Source organism: Syngnathus leptorhynchus, chromosome 5, assembly GCF_054491065.1.
Source record: "Syngnathus leptorhynchus isolate UIUO chromosome 5, UIUO_Slep, whole genome shotgun sequence".
NCBI classification, from domain to species: domain Eukaryota; kingdom Metazoa; phylum Chordata; class Actinopteri; order Syngnathiformes; family Syngnathidae; genus Syngnathus; species Syngnathus leptorhynchus.
Genome location: NC_141199.1, coordinates 14,443,571 through 14,454,346, shown reverse-complemented (window position 1 = coordinate 14,454,346; position 10,776 = coordinate 14,443,571). Strand labels below are relative to the sequence as shown.

The 10,776-nt window shown below is 41.2% G+C and overlaps 2 protein-coding genes across 3 annotated transcripts; both read left to right on the top strand.

Moving 5' to 3' along the window:
* Positions 1-386: 386 nt before the first annotated feature.
* Positions 387-8,228, top strand: gucy1b1 (guanylate cyclase 1 soluble subunit beta 1). Its single transcript, XM_085911324.1, has 13 exons — positions 387-569; positions 796-869; positions 1,883-1,983; positions 2,099-2,217; positions 2,449-2,646; positions 3,304-3,534; positions 3,669-3,785; positions 4,157-4,290; positions 4,806-5,003; positions 5,138-5,375; positions 6,098-6,238; positions 6,953-7,107; positions 7,309-8,228. The coding sequence occupies exons 1-13, from the start codon at positions 567-569 to the stop codon at positions 7,430-7,432; spliced, it is 1,833 nt and encodes a 610-aa protein (XP_085767450.1). The 5' UTR covers positions 387-566; the 3' UTR covers positions 7,433-8,228.
* Positions 8,229-8,383: 155 nt separating this feature from the next.
* fabp2 (fatty acid binding protein 2, intestinal) lies at positions 8,384-10,681 on the top strand. Of its 2 annotated transcripts, XM_085911330.1 has the most exons (5): positions 8,384-9,193; positions 9,291-9,421; positions 9,736-9,908; positions 10,233-10,340; positions 10,410-10,681. In XM_085911330.1, exons 2-5 carry the CDS (start codon positions 9,355-9,357, stop codon positions 10,458-10,460), a joined length of 399 nt encoding a protein of 132 aa, XP_085767456.1. In that variant the 5' UTR covers positions 8,384-9,193; positions 9,291-9,354; the 3' UTR covers positions 10,461-10,681. The 2 variants fall into 2 exon arrangements, with proteins under 2 accessions (XP_085767456.1, XP_085767455.1); XM_085911329.1 differs by having other exon boundaries at positions 8,384-9,421.
* The last annotated feature ends 95 nt before the right edge of the window (positions 10,682-10,776 follow it).

Sequence of the window (10,776 nt, the reverse complement as noted above, 5' to 3'; positions counted from 1 at the left end):
CAAATGAACCTGCGTGTCTGAAGCGGTTATTTTTGCACCATAAACACCGCTTACTTGAATAACAGAATTTTATTTGGGGTTTATCAGAAGCACTTTAAATTGTTGCAGTCTGGCTAATTTAAATATGAACGCTTCATTCTGAACTCAGCCAAATTATCAGAGTTATTAAAGGTATTTCTGAAAGCATTTTGATTGAGTTGTGCAGGCTATATTCCTTTTTTTGTTGTTGTTATTTTACAAAATATGAATAAATGTGTGTAGATTTTATATAACCAATGTATCCTGTGTATATGTTGAAAAATAGCACAGTTCAAACTGTGCTGGCGTTCATAGCATCATCAGTCTAATCAAAGCTGCGTTCTCATTGGCCTACTGCCACATTACGTAAGAGACGTTCTGACGAGCCATTGGATGAGCGTGTTGCCAATCACAAACTGATGGAGCGAGGAGGTTTGGACACAGCGACGACTATCAGCATCTGTAACCGAACGATGACGTTTCTGTCCGAAGCGAGGCTTTTTGCATAAAATAAAAAAAAAGGAACGAAAGAAAGATCAGCTGGCAGTATGGTACGTATTTTATGCGTTTCATGTTTTTAAGCCCGGAAAGACGGCGTTGTTACGTAGCGCCCGGTTGTTAGGATATTACTCGGCACATTAACAGGTGAATACAATCCGATGGTTCTCCTTTAACTATGTCCTCGTTGCGGGTGTCCAAAAAAAGCGTGCGTCGCTGCGTTTTTATGCGTTAAGAAAACGGTTGAATCTCCTGTCATTGCTTGTCATGTACTTACAGTATGGCTTTGTGAATCACGCCTTGGAGCTTCTCGTTTTGAGGAATTACGGACCGGAAGTGTGGGAAGACATCAAGTGAGTGTGTACTGTTATGCTGTATTTTATGAGTGCTATGCTTATTATTCGCTCGTGTTGGCATATCAAAATGTTTGGCTTGAAGCTGGCGGTGCAGATTCACTTTACTTTTTATGGATAACAAGATCAAAGCATAGGATGACACCAGGAAAAATGACATTTTATTTATCTATCTATATTTATCTATACGGTATCCTAGCTGGTTTCTAATAGTGTCAGATATTTGTTAAAAATGAACAACAGTATTATATAAATAATCTGTTAGTTTGGTGAAATTGTTTTTGACATGAGGATGTAAATTAACCCTGAATAAAAAATGATTACATTACATACAGGCATTGAATTAAAAAAGATATTTTTCAAACAAAAAATGTAAGTGTATTTTCAGTTGAACTTTTTTCCATGAAGACACCTGGTAACTATCTCAATTTGTTGAACGTACAGGACATCAACTCTGAAAATCCTCAAAATGTTTTATTTTGGGTCAAGTTACTTTAAAAGAAAAAGCTGTGGGAAAACCCCGAGGGTTGCTGCTAAGAATGTGCTACAAGTGGCATTTCAATGTGTCGCTCTTGAGCGCCTCCTTTTCTGTCGCTGTATAATGTCAACATGACATTTTTTTTTTTTTTAGTACGCTCTCTCCATTGCGCCCTGACCCTGTCGTGACCCTAACAGAAAAAAAAAGTAGAATCAAAAGTTAAGAGCAGCAGCTGTCTTGTGTAAATGTTTCCAAAGTTGTTATTCTCTTCGGTGGAGACGTCTCACCGATATCTCAAGTACAACTTATCACCTTCCTTCTTCTCTCGTTTTTCAACTTGGATCAGCAATTGATAAATTAATCCAGATTTTTTTCCCAAAAATCTTTTTATGGTATGTTTTTTTTTTTTTTACCTACTAACTGGACAATATGTGATGTTCATTTTCTCAGCCTATAAACAGAGCTAATTAGAACCTCTGTTTTTTTTCTCCTTCTGTTTATACAACGAACGAATACATGTGGATTTCATCCTCAGGAGGGAAGCTCAACTGGACATCGAGGGCCAGTTCCTCGTTCGAATCATTTACGATGACACCAAAACGTACGATCTTGTTGCCGCGGCCAGCAAAGTTCTCAGTAAGTTCTCACTTTGATGTGAATCAAATTAATCAGACAAAATCCGACTATATCGCAGGCGACCGCTCTCCTTAGGTCTCAACCTTTTCTTTTTTTCTTTTTTTTTGCATTCCAGAGATCGATGCAGGAGACATCCTGCAGATGTTCGGGAAGATGTTCTTTGAGTTTTGCCAGGAGTCAGGATATGACACCATCTTGCGGGTGCTGGGATCAAATGTTCGTGAATTCCTTCAGGTAAAGGTTTTCTGAATTGTAAGAGAGCACAATTTACAAGTAGACATTTGATTGCTGTTTGAGGCGGAAAAGAAACATTGTTACTTTGTTTTTGTCACTTTTTGGTTGCAAGAATGTTTTTTTAGCTATCCCAGCAGAAGTGGGATTGACCTAAACGAGCATGCGGACAAGCGGAATAATAACTAATAATTGCTAAATGACTTGAATATGATTTTGTTTTTTTATCCTCAGAATTTGGACGCTCTCCACGACCACCTGGGCACCATCTATCCCGGCATGAGGGCTCCCTCGTTCCGTTGCACCGATGCGGAGAAGGGCAACAACCTAATCCTCCACTACTACTCGGAGCGAGAAGGCCTGCAGGACATCGTGATTGGCATCATTAAAACGGTCGCGCAGCAGATTCATGGCACGGAGATAGAGATGAAGGTCTGCCTTGCACAAATTTTCCTTTTGCTGCATCCCCGTCTAATTGACAAGTGCAGAGGAGGGAGTATGAGGACAAGATAGTTTTGCGAAAATACCTGTGACAAGGAGAATATTTTTACAATCGAAGAAACAGTCTGCCTCTGAGTATTTTCAAGATGATTTCATTTAATAGAACGATTTTCATCCATCATTTTTTTTACCCATATATATGCTAATAAGCCAACAATCATGATGGGAAATTTTTTTGCCACCGTGCTCCTCAATTGCTGCCCCCAAATGGTTTTAGACAGACGAGGATCACATATTTTTCAGTATTGTGTGCATGTGTGTAATGAAAGCACAGAAAGGAGAGAGAAAAACAAAACAAAACGGCAGACGCTCCTAATGTGAGACCCAATCTGGGGAAATATTAGCCACGGTTGCTGTGGAAACAGGGCACAGAGACGGCAGCCTGACGTCAGCGTGCCTTATGCCAACACTGATTAATGTCATCGTCCACACTCCTAATTCTGTTATAATAGACTCGAGATTATCGGACTCATATTGTTGTTTTTAGTCAGGTGTGTCAAACTCTGGCCCAAGGGCTGAATTTGGCCTGCAGTTGTAATTACATTTGGCCCGCCAAGATTTTTCTTTTGAAACTCTTTAAACTTTCAGATGATCCAACCCAAAAGCGAAGAGTGCGACCACATCAAGTTCTTGATTGAGGAAAAGGACTCTGAGGAAGAGGCCTTCTACGAAGACCTGGACGGCTTCGATGAGAACGGCACGCAGGAGACGCGCATCAGCCCGTACACCTTTTGCAAGGCCTTCCCTTTCCACCTGATGTTCGACAAAGATCTGATGCTCACGCAGTGCGGCAACGCCATTTACAGAGTGCTGCCTCAGGTCTGCTCGCCGTTAAGCCACGATAATTTGTCATGAGCGGGCTGTTATGGAGCTGACCTGGAATCTATACGCTTGGTCATTTCTAATCTGGAGTGTCTGAATTATGCATATTTTAATTTCCCGTTGCCTTTTAGCTCCAACCTGGCGCCTGCATCCTCCCGTCAGTTTTCTCCCTGGTCCGCCCACACATTGACTTCAGCTACCATGGCATTCTGTCCCACATCAACACGGTTTTCGTCCTGCGAAGCAAGGTAAGAGTTATGCGGAAGATCTTTTATTGTTGCAATAACAATACCAGGTTAATCAAATGACTCGAATCATTCAATTACAAATAAAGGTCAAAACCTTTCCACACAGACTGTTAACTCAGAGTAGAAATAAAATGGCGGCAAGCCAGGAAGATGAAGTCTGTAGAATTCTTGGAATGTCCAAAATTATGAATCATTATACACTTGAGGTCCATCTTAAGAGGGACAAATAAAAAAAATCGATCTCGATCTTTCCTGTGCATTGAAAAGATTTTTGAATTTAAAAATAAAATGCAAGGTGGAATTGCGGCCCCATATTTCGGCTTGGAGGAACATTCAATGAAATATTCATAAAGGTGGTGTAACCCTGGCAGGAGGGTCTGCTAAATGTGGAGACGGTGGAGAACGAGGACGAGCTGACTGGGGTGGAGATCAGCTGTCTGCGGTTAAAAGGACAGATGATTTATTTGCCCGAAGCCGAGAACATCCTCTTTCTTTGCTCTCCCAGGTAAATTGACACCGTACCTCGATGTTCACCCCTCAATCTTGCTTTCCTCTGTCTGTCATTGATTTATTTGATTTTTTCCAAACAATCCAAACGTGTGCAAACACACGACCACGTACGAGCGATGAAACCTAAAAATGACTGTTCATGTTGTCGCCTCCATTAGCCTCGCCGGCCCCGTGTCGAAGCATTTTTTATTAGAAATATTGGAAAAAGGAGAGCGGAGTTCAAGAGACCTCGTCCTCATAGATCGAAGACATTTTTATAGCAGAGAACAAAAACATCCTCTGGAAAACGACCTTATTTTGAGCCTTGAGCAGATATTTTATTTTAAATTACGCCATAGCTAAAAACCGGTTCCTAGTTCAGCAAATGAACATTTATTAATGAGCAGTTGATTGGGACCTGACTGGATCCGCTTATGAAGCCTAATTGAATTCCCCACTGACACAAATACAACCGGATGAAACACCAAGCTAGCAACCATCTCCGCATTCTGTGCCCTTGCTTCAAAAAAGTGTGATGAACTTGGACGACCTGACACGACGTGGCCTGTACCTGAGCGACATCCCGTTGCACGACGCCACGCGAGATCTCGTGCTGCTGGGAGAGCAGTTTCGCGAGGAGTACAAGCTGACCCAGGAGCTGGAGATACTCACCGACCGGCTGCAGCACACACTTCGGGCCCTGGAAGATGAGAAGAAGAAAACGGACAGGTTGGATAATTAATTCCCTTTGAAATCCATCCACGTTAAAATGACAGATTGGACGGACTTTAGAGGCTCCGCTGTATAGATTTTTTTTTTTTCTGTAAGCTTTGAAGGAACCACCTTCTCGGTTTGTTTTTCAGGTTGCTGTACTCCGTCCTCCCGCCGTCCGTCGCCAACGAGCTGAGACACAAGCGACCCGTCCCGGCCAAGCGCTACGACAACGTGACCATTCTTTTCAGCGGCATCGTGGGCTTCAACGCCTTCTGCAGCAAGCACGCCTCCGCCGAGGGAGCCATCAAGATCGTCAACCTGCTCAACGACGTTTACACCCGATTCGACATCTTGACCGACTCGCGGAAGAACCCTTACGTCTACAAGGTTGGGAATACGCTTGTAGAAATATGGTTTTGTATTTCTTATTGACTTGTTTCTTATAAAAAAAAAAAGACTTTTGTCAGAAAAAAAAAAAATCCAACTTCATATTCAAGATTTGATCATTTCAGATTTCTTTTTTCTTGAAATAGTCCAATTTTACGCAGATGAAATTGAAAACGATTCTCCTAAAATGATACTTTTGTCGACTCAGTATGGCCCGAATGTCTTTGCTCTTATTATCTTTGTATGCACCAATGACCCCCTCGTTCACAAACGTGACGTAATAACCCGGATTGCGTGCTGGCAAACGACTATTTATAGTGTTGGGCTTGAGTTTTTTCGCCAGTGGAACAGTAGTACGTATTTCTAAACAACACAGAGCAGCTTTCGAGAGTGAGCGCAGTGCTTTACGGGCCTCTCGTGGCAGATTTACACTGCAGGCTTTCAGACAAGAATGCACTTGAAGGAGTCAAACAGACCCCAGCCACTCGCAACTAAGCCTCGATTGGCTTCAGGCACCGGGTCACCAAAAGAAGTAATATTTACTCTACGAGCTGAATGGCTCGGTGGTCCCGCCGCTTGAGCTCGCTCACTCCTATCGCATTGTTTCAAAGCTGATGTGTTTATCAGCGGGTTTATTTTGGGCTGATTTGCGTATTTAAAGACATAAAAATTGTCCTTCAGTGGGATCACACTATTCAAATAAAGCACCTTTTTCTATTCAGGTGGAGACAGTGGGTGACAAGTACATGACGGTGAGCGGCTTGCCTGAGCCGTGCACGCACCACGCCAAGTCCATCTGCCACCTCGCGCTCGACATGTTGGAGATCGCCGGACAAGTCAAAGTGGACGATGAACCTGTGCAGGTGGGATTTTGGTCAGGTGGATAATTGATGTCAAAGTGCCCCTGGGTGAGAATTGCCAACATCACACCTCACCGGCTTCTCTGGCTTTAGTCGCAAGACGTCATGTGACTTGGCAGAATTATTTGCAATCTCAAAGCCCAAATGAATGGGATGTGGCAGCCATTTTGGATTACTTGTATTCATGGTGAACATAAAACAGTATGTGAAAAGCCACAGTGTGAGTAGAATGTGTGTTTTCACTCATTAGTAAGTTGTCCAAGATTTATTTTGAACCATAAACGTAATTCAAACTGCACTGAAGCACGAGGGTCAAATTTTACGATCACAAAAGGAAAAAGTGTTTCAGCTATTCTTTACACAATACAAATAGATTCATTTACCATATTTGTATTGATTTGTGTTTGTTTCTAAACGGCAAGCGGGGACGTTCTGTGTTCACGTTAACTGCGGAAGAACTGCTTGAACGAAAGCTTTGTTTATTTTGGCCACACACTGAAGAGGAGTGTAGTTTCACAGCAAAAACACACTCAAATCATCTCAGGCTCCCTGAGTTAAAAATAGATTGTCATTCAGCTCACACACAAAAGTGCCTTCACGCTCTGAAGACCACCACAGTGCCAATTGCTTGACAAGGAAATAGTCTGTAGATTGCTTACAAGTGCCTCTCCTGGAGCTGTTATGGAAACATTGTTGTATTTTTGTTTTGTTTTGTAGATTACCATCGGGATTCATACGGGAGAGGTGGTGACCGGTGTGATTGGCCAGAGAATGCCCCGGTACTGCCTCTTTGGTAACACGGTCAACCTCACCAGCCGCACGGAAACCACCGGTGAAAAGGGAAAAATCAATGTTTCAGAATATACTTACAGGTGAGTAAAGGTATTTTTTATTCTGTATTGAAAAATCCCTCTTAACACATCATACGATAACTGCTCAGGGTAATCTTTTAGTCGTATGACAATCGGGCCTTGCTAATTTTACTCGTAAGAGAGAGTGGCGGCAAAGCACTACTTTTCTATCAATTATTTTGAAGGCACGGGTATAAGCACAAGCCTCTGCTGTCGTTGTAGGTGCTTGCAGTCCGCCGAGAACGCCGACCCTCAGTTCCACCTGGCGTACCGAGGTCCCGTCACCATGAAGGGCAAGAAGGAGCCCATGAAGGTTTGGTTCTTGTCCAGACAGGAAGTCCACTGATACACCTTTGACTCTTAATTCACGAAATGTATTGAGTAGCATTGAATAACACGGTTTTGATACGACACAAAGGTTGTTTATATAAAATTGTGCCATTGTGCTTTGCCACACTATAACATACAGAAGAGTATTTACGGCATCTATTTTAGCGTGCACAAATTGATTAGTTTGAGTCGTAGTAGCTCAGGCCAAACACACCCACAGTGGAATCTTTATGAACTATGTATTTAAAAAAAAAATGTGTGCACTCTATTTAGGCTATATCAACAAGTTGGTGGATAATGTGTTTTTTCCCCATAGGTTATTGTGAAATTTTCAATTCTTAATATATTTCCTTTCTTCCTCATTCGAAGTGGACATTTTTTTTTCCTTTTAACTGTAAAATATGATCTAGTAGCACTTGTTTAAGCACTTACACTATTTGAGTCGAATGTGCCCACTTGCCACAATTTTAAGCACATGTTTTCCAATTAGTTGGAATAATTATCAAGTTCAATTTAGTTCATTGAAGCCATGGGTCTGAATGATATAGGTTGTCATTGTCTGACGAGATCCCAGATGCGATAAACTTTAGCTTATATGCGGCAAAAAAAAAAAAAAAAAAAAAAGGACAAGTATAGAGATGGATGGATGGATGGATAATGTTAGTGTGCTGTAAAAATGGCACACAACATTTCTTCTTACTACTGCAGTGTTAATGCTTTTAGAGACACATATTTCTTGGTTTTATGACTTATTTCGCTGTACTATTGTATATCCCTTCTGGAAAATTCCCCAAATAAATATTTTAACTCTTCTCTCACGAGTACAAAATGTATCATTAAAAAAAAAAAAAAAGATGATTAAAACCTCATAGCAGTCTATCAGTCATCTAAACCAATGCAGTTGTAATGACAGCATTTGTATGATTCAACGGATTCATCCCGCGCATGCGCACATGTGGCGCGACCTTTGTAGTTGCGAAACGTCGTATGTCGAGGCGTCTTGTATCTTCAGGTTAAACGGGAACAGCGACTGTGGTAATGTAATATGTTACGAGCGCCCTCTGGTGTTTGTAGAAAGACCTCAATTCCGTGTGCCAAGCAAGACACGAATTGATTTGGAGGTATCTGAAGTCAAAGGTAACATCAATAGGAAGTAACAAGTCAGCATTATTTTGATTTTTAGCTGCTCGGATGATCGTAGTGACAAGATAAGTGTCTGTTATCTCAAGCCTGATAGCATCTTCTGATTGGAGCAGTGTATGTACTATAGACACACTTAACACTGTGATAAAAGAAACTTTATTGACCCAAGATGCCAATCCAAGTGAGTGAGGTGAAGAATACAAACGTAAAAAGGTTGAGCGCCAAGTGTGGCTTGATTTAAAAAAAAAAGAATTATTTTTCTGAAATTGATTTGGAAATACGTTTCAAACTATACTCACTTGATATTCACCTGTATGACTTTTTATGTCAATATTGTTTTGTTTACATTCATGATGCAGGTGTACCTAATAAAGTGTCCAGTGGTGTTTGTCGTTCTGGAAGTAAAGCAAATTTGTCAAAGTGTAATGTAAAATTAATATGGAGTTTATCTTTTGCAAAATATGGTTCTTATTGTGTGAGTGTGTGTGTGTCGGAGAGAGAGAGATATCAAAGGTCTCTTGTATGAGCAGATGACGGTCAAAGGTATCAGTGGAGTGTTATCACTGTGACAGAAGTTACAGGTCATCATGTCATCATGAGAAGCGGGCGTGGGATGGTACTTACCTGAGAAAGTGTGAGCTTTACACAGCCACATCATCGCTGAGATGGAAGAGCAGATAAGCGTGCTTGAAAAGGAGACACGCTGACGACACTCCCTTGCTTTGCTGCAGAGTCACAACCCCCCTAAGCCACTTTTGCTCACCACCTGTTTTCACCCTCATCGCCACCAGCACCATGACTTTCAACGGCAACTGGAAAGTGGACCGCAATGACAACTATGACAAGTTCATGGAGCAAATGGGTAGGTAAGCACACTGAAGGATATTTTAGACTTAATTCCTTCATTCTGATGAGCACTTGGGCCTACTACACTACTGTATTTTAATTTTGGATAATATGGTCGCACTCGGAGAGCAAAATACATTTCCGAGTTATACTTTGTGTGAAGTGTTTGCTTATCATTGGTAACCTCAAATCACATCTATGTGAATATGAATGCTAGAGTAAATATTTTTATAAGAATGCAAAGTGAACTTACCTGCAACAGCCCAGCTTGTAAGTTAAAAAAAAGAAAATAAAAATCACGTCACTAACACCCGGTGCACGGATTGACAGGTATCAATATGGTGAAGAGGAAGCTGGCCGCCCACGACAATCTAAAAATAACCATCGAGCAGAACGGAGACAAGTTCCACGTGAAGGAGAGCAGCAATTTCCGCACCCTGGAACTTGACTTCACCCTGGGGGTCAACTTTGATTACAGCCTGGCTGACGGCACTGAAGTATCTGTGAGTAAACAAACGAGGCATCAAATACCCCAGAGGACTTCTACGTTGCTGCTCCGAAACGAGCATTTTTGAACTTTGAACTTTGGAGGCTGCAAGATCTGTTTGCAGAAGAACGCAAACTCCAACACAAAGCGAAGAGCTTTATTTTAAGGCATAGATGCTTATTGACAATTATTGTCAATCATTGACTTGTTGAAAAAAGTTTCCAGAACATTCCCACATTTTTTTTTTTACAATAATTGGTTAATTGCAATTGATGAAATGAAAACTATAAGAACAAAAGTTTCCAACTGTAAAAATAATGTTTGTTAACCTCGATTTCAGGGCTCGTGGGCACTGGAGGGTGAAACCATGAAGGGTACCTTCACCAGGAAAGACAACGGCAAGCCGCTGATAACCACAAGAATTGTGCAAGGAGATGAGCTCATACAGGTGAGGAACTTTCAACACACACATACACACATACACACACTATATATTATTTTTGTCTTCCGCCCACAGAGCTACAGCTATGACGGCGTTGATGCTAAAAGGATTTTCAAGCGGGCTTAGGTTTGAGCAATCTTGCGAGGAGGTTACAGACAATATTGTAAACCTGCATACCCTGGACAAAGTGCACTGTGTCATACCTCCTCCTGATTTTTTTTTTAATTGCACTGGATTCTGACTTTGCTGTAATGATTACATTCTTATTGTTGGTGTTTAATTTGAAAGGTAACTCAAAATGTCTCACAGACTGCTTTTTATTGATCCATAAAAGAATGTAAACTCTTGTTTTTGTAGTCTGTTCTTTATTGTAAGGTGATATGTAAAGAGGATTTATTTGGAAAGAAAATACTTTTAGTCTTGGTTTTTCCAAAATTGATCA

Coding starts and splice junctions, on each gene's coding strand:
- gucy1b1 (XM_085911324.1), top strand. Junction 870..1,882: donor GAAGTGTGGGAAGACATCAA/GTGAGTGTGTAC, acceptor TTTCATCCTCAG/GAGGGAAGCTCAACTGGACA. Junction 3,535..3,668: donor TTTACAGAGTGCTGCCTCAG/GTCTGCTCGCCG, acceptor GTTGCCTTTTAG/CTCCAACCTGGCGCCTGCAT.
- fabp2 (XM_085911330.1), top strand. CDS start 9,355: ATGACTTTCAACGGCAACTGGAAAGTGGACCGCAATGACAACTATGAC. Junction 9,909..10,232: donor CTGACGGCACTGAAGTATCT/GTGAGTAAACAA, acceptor CCTCGATTTCAG/GGCTCGTGGGCACTGGAGGG. Junction 10,341..10,409: donor AAGGAGATGAGCTCATACAG/GTGAGGAACTTT, acceptor TTCCGCCCACAG/AGCTACAGCTATGACGGCGT.